This window comes from Aphanomyces invadans (assembly GCF_000520115.1).
Source record: "Aphanomyces invadans strain NJM9701 unplaced genomic scaffold supercont1.14, whole genome shotgun sequence".
NCBI lineage: Eukaryota > Oomycota > Saprolegniomycetes > Saprolegniales > Verrucalvaceae > Aphanomyces > Aphanomyces invadans.
The window spans coordinates 1067301-1071970 of NW_008580159.1; the positions used below are offsets into that span (position 1 = coordinate 1067301).

General features: G+C 56.4%; 1 protein-coding gene across 1 annotated transcript; it reads left to right on the top strand.

Annotated features, from left to right (window-relative positions):
• The first annotated feature begins 897 nt into the window (after positions 1-897).
• H310_07677 (hypothetical protein) lies at positions 898-1901 on the top strand. The gene is made up of 2 exons (XM_008873107.1): positions 898-968; positions 1024-1901. The coding sequence occupies exon 2, from the start codon at positions 1144-1146 to the stop codon at positions 1594-1596; it is 453 nt and encodes a 150-aa protein (XP_008871329.1). The 5' UTR covers positions 898-968; positions 1024-1143; the 3' UTR covers positions 1597-1901.
• The last annotated feature ends 2769 nt before the right edge of the window (positions 1902-4670 follow it).

The following is a 4670-nucleotide window of genomic DNA, read 5'->3' on the forward strand; positions in this document are numbered from 1 at the left end:
CGTGACCTCATTGGCCAGTTGGCCTACACTGACTGATGGGCTTCGCCCACCGTCACTTCTTCTACTTCTACTTTTATTACGAGAACCCCAGTCTCATCAACTCCGTGTTTCTCCTCGCTACCCGCCCCTCCAACTCGTGCTACCCAATACCCACGCCATCATGTACGCGAGCTTGGCCAGCCTGTGCATCCCTCGACACGCCCTCATTTTACTTCATCCCACACACAAAACCACACGGGCGTCCATCGTGCACAACCTCTACTCGGCATTCTTTTGTCCATCGTATTTCCCTTCACAATGGATGCTGTCGGTAGCGGCAATCTCTCTGTCCGGTGGGTGAATCCAATCGTTAAATGGCTGAAGCCACCAGTGAAAAGCCTCTCGTTCTAACCACCCGCCTGTTCCGCATCAAAGAAAGTTGCTATAGATGCAAAGGGGTGTTTGCATGAGTCCCTGGTCTCGTCCATGTCTGGATGGATTATACAGGCGTGAGCATTCTCACACCCTCGTCATACTTTTACCAATTTTTGGATCGCGGAGCGCAAGGGCGGGCGGGGCAATGTGCCAATGTCGGATTCCATAGGCGCAATTGTGCCTCCATTCCTGCCGAGCTGGACCGTGAGTTTTTGTTGTCGGTGGCAGCCCCAACCGAGCACGTGGCGTGCCGTGGTCTGGTGTGCGGCGTCGTGATTCGCAACTGCGACCAGCTAGTCCGCCACTTTAGTCTTTGAGTGTGACACAGAATTGTTTCGATTTGATGGTGCCCACTACTTTGTCTAACGAGTATTAAAGCCAGTACAGGTCAAGAACGGGTCGTGATGCCGCCAGGCGATGCAACAACTTCCATATACACAAGCCGCACGAACCGACTTTCGTCCTGTGTTTCGCAAAGCATCACCTGGCCTCATAGTATCACCATGCGCCGAGGTGGTTTGTGCGGAGAGTTGGCACAATGCTGTCGCACTTCAGCATGGAGAATTGGCCGAAAATGCAGAACATCCAAAGGCGCACTTGTCTTGGTAGCACCAGCAAAATTTCGAGAGAAGATGTTGAACAAGTGCCACGGGGCTCCCATCGACGTCGTCTCGCTCGGAGTGTGATTCGTAAGCCGCCAACTTCTCCATAAGGTGAACGTGGCGAATAATGCTCAAACGAACCCATCGATTCATGGCATGGCCTGGCCAAACACTGCTGGCGGTGTTGAATGGCACAGTTGCCGGCAGGTTTGATTCGCTTTTGCTCGTCATTTGCCGCACCACGCGTGTGTGCCTGCCAGCTATAGAAGAAAGGTTTCCATCCCATCGCAATCGCCACCGTCAAAATTGCACGACGGGAGGTAGCACACAGCGTCGCATCGGTAATCGTGGATCAAACGAGATAAGCATTGCCGCGCGCACTTGGGGCGACATGCGGGTGCTACGGCGGCGGAACTGTTGCAGCAAGGGGTGTCGTCCAGCACGACTGTTCCCGCCGCGATCGCTCCCGTTTCAATCACCCACGATGGAGGGCAGTCGTGCAGCGGATTCGAACTCAGTTCCAGCGTCGCTCCAACACGGACGAGGTCCCACGGCCCGAGCTCGAGGAGATTCGCGCTAAGATCAATCCACTTGAGCCCGTGCATGTGGCGTATCAATTCCACCTGCCACCGCGTCGAAATGGACGAGATGCGATTCCCACGTAGTTCCAGCCACGAGAGTTGGAGCATGTTGGTGATGTTCATGGACACTTCGGTAATGAGCAGGTTCGATAGCGACAGCGACGACACGTTCACCCAAGCTTGGAAAAAGCGGTCGGGGATCGAGTCGATGGGGGATCCTTCGAGCCGAAGGAAGACAAGCTCGCGTGGCGCGACCGCGAGGAAATCGGGCACTTCCGTAAGCGCACTGCTGCGGATGTGAAACGCTGTGATGGTGTCGGGCAGGACGTGTACGGATGCAGCGTCGATGGCCCAGTCGCGCATCTGACTGTGCGAGATGAAGATGCCGGAGAGTCCCCCATGGGGAGAGAGCGATGCGAGGGGAATGCCATGAGTGAGGGCACACTGACTGAATTCAACATTGAGCAGCGATGGCCCGATCAAGTCCCCGCGCAAATACTCCGTGACGTTGTCGCCGTCGATGCCGAGACGGGCACAATTCACTTCCACGTGGACACAGTGGCACTTGGAGTCTGCCCAAGGCGACACGAAATGCACACACGTCGGCGGGCACGGTTCACGGCCGTACGATGCTGTGACGGCTATGACGACCAGGACGACGCCCCAGACGCAGTTGCTAGCCAAGAAGAGTTGGAGGAATCGCCGGCGGGTATACAGGTCAAACTTAATCCGGCCGCTGTTGCGTTTTCCCATGATCAGACCTTGATTCGATACCTGCGGGGGCGTGTAAACCCGAGTTGACGGTTGGAGATCCGTGGCTGCAATAGCCGAGGGATGAATGGATGACATGGTCGGTGCAACCGTAACGCCATCCTGCATCGACTCGACCGACCTCGCGAGGCGGCGCAAGTTGAGCAAACTCCCCAGCTGAAGCAGGGCCTTGGTGGCCATGTCCACGGGCGACGACACTACGGCGTACCGCGCGACCAAAAGGTTCGCCGTGACCGCCTTGGCGTCGTTGCTCAAGGCGGGTTCGACCAGGATGTAGTGGACGGCGGGCAGGACAAAGATTGCCAGGGGGAACCCGATGGAGAGGACAAACCCAAGGAACGCGTTAAGGAAGAGCACCGTCGACGTGCGCACGGATTCATGCGTGACAAAGAGGAACCAGGGCGTAACGAGGCAGTAGAGACTCGAGACGCAAGCGTATATGACCGACAGCCTGCGATCGACAAGGTATTTCGCCATGCGGTAGGCTTGGTACGAAACGCACCCGACGTCGACGCAGTGGAACAGAGCGAGTTTGAACGATGTCGACAAGTGCCATCGCCGCCGGTGGTGGCGGGGACGGTCCTGTTGTTTGGCAGGGGGGAACATGCCGTGGGATGCATGCCGACGGCATGCGGATTGATACAGCCCAAGGATGTGCAGCAGGGCCAGCGCAGCTTGAATGATGGGCACCACCGATGGAGCGTACATTTGTGCAGCGCGGAGATCCGATCGCGACACGGTCACGTACACGAAGAACGAGATGGCAAAGTACATGGCACAGATCGAGTGCTTGGTTCGCACGAGCACGTGCACCAAGAGCGTCAGGGTCGGCGGCAACGAGGTACCACTCATCGATTCTCGGTCCCGCTATTCGTTACACGAATATGCGCTATTTTGAGTGTACACGCAAAACTCCTTTGGATGCCACGACGGTGGTCAAGGTCGTGGAATGGTGGAGACGTCGCCAGGATGTAGTTTGTTTGTCCAAAGTCTCCGTCGGTTCTAGTTGAATTCACGTTACTCCTCAACGTTTCGTCGACGTTCCTCCATCGAGACACTCTTGTCATGATCGTACACGTGTCACGAGTCCACATGCCCACATCCACATGGGGCGTTCACAAGGAGGCAGATCATGACGAATGTTGCGGTCGTGCATGACAAGCTTGGAAAGCCCCGATGGGAGTCCCGGGGATTAAACTCAAAGAGGCGATGACAGACGGGCGAAAGTATGGTTTGGCGTGGTGAACAGTACGTACCCGCAACGACTGCGAACGGCCGCGCGTCGGACGAATACCTCGACATGATGGATTCGCGTGGGGTACGACTAGCGCGCTACGTCGAGGAAGTGGAGCGTCGTGAGCTGCGTCACAGGCGACAAGAACACATTCAACGGTGCAGGAACGACCCCGAACGTCGCAGTGTCCAAATGCAGCCGTACAAGTGAAGGATGGACTCGGCACCCATCGTTGACGCCATGATAGGCTTGTCACTCGTCGTTTGTCGATGGGTAGGGCGAACTGGTGAAGTTGAAAGATTGTCGGTTTGACGAGGGTCAATATGGCGCATCACGATCAAGACGAAGGTGGGAATTTGGAAGATGGAGGCGAGACGCGCCGTGACGTTCCTGGGCTATTGGTACATGTCGAGGGGCGTTGCTAGCGCCCACTCTCGCGTACGAAATTTACCTCACCATGCCGGAGCTACGGAGCACGGACTCGAGAAGGCTCGTCATCGAAACCTTGTCGATTCGAAGTGGCTGCGATGGCGAGGTGTGGCGGCTTTGGAGATCCAGAAATCATGCTAGTGAATTCGTTGACGAATCCAAGGCGAGAGGGTCGCCTGATCATTTGGGGGCACTGCGCGGTATATATTGGTTCATTTCATATAACGCGGCACTTGTGAGCACGCTGCTCACGCCTGGTGTGATGGAAAAACTGCTGCGTCATAGTCGCGGCCACGCTGCCATCCAAAAGCTATACGACGGAACCAGGATGTTGGTTGCGACAAGCACGGCGTGATTCAAATTGAATGGCACCGCGATTCACTGTCTTTGTCTGCTGGACCCCGGTTGCCGGCATGTCAAGAAAGCCTTCACGCACTTGGGGAAGTCGTGGGAGTTTCGCAGAATGTGGCCGCATGCGACCCGGAACTGAATTGCCGCACCAGCATGCCCATCCGCGACACCATATACCTTCTACATGTGCACCAATACGCGACCGACAGTGCCGCGATGAGCAAACACACCACCACGAGCAGCGCGGTGGCATACGTTGGAGCTGGAGGAGCCGACGCCGTCTGTTCA

Bases quoted from the DNA above. Each gene is read 5' to 3' on its own strand.
- H310_07677 (XM_008873107.1), top strand. From the start codon at position 1,144: ATGCTCAAACGAACCCATCGATTCATGGCATGGCCTGGCCAAACACTG.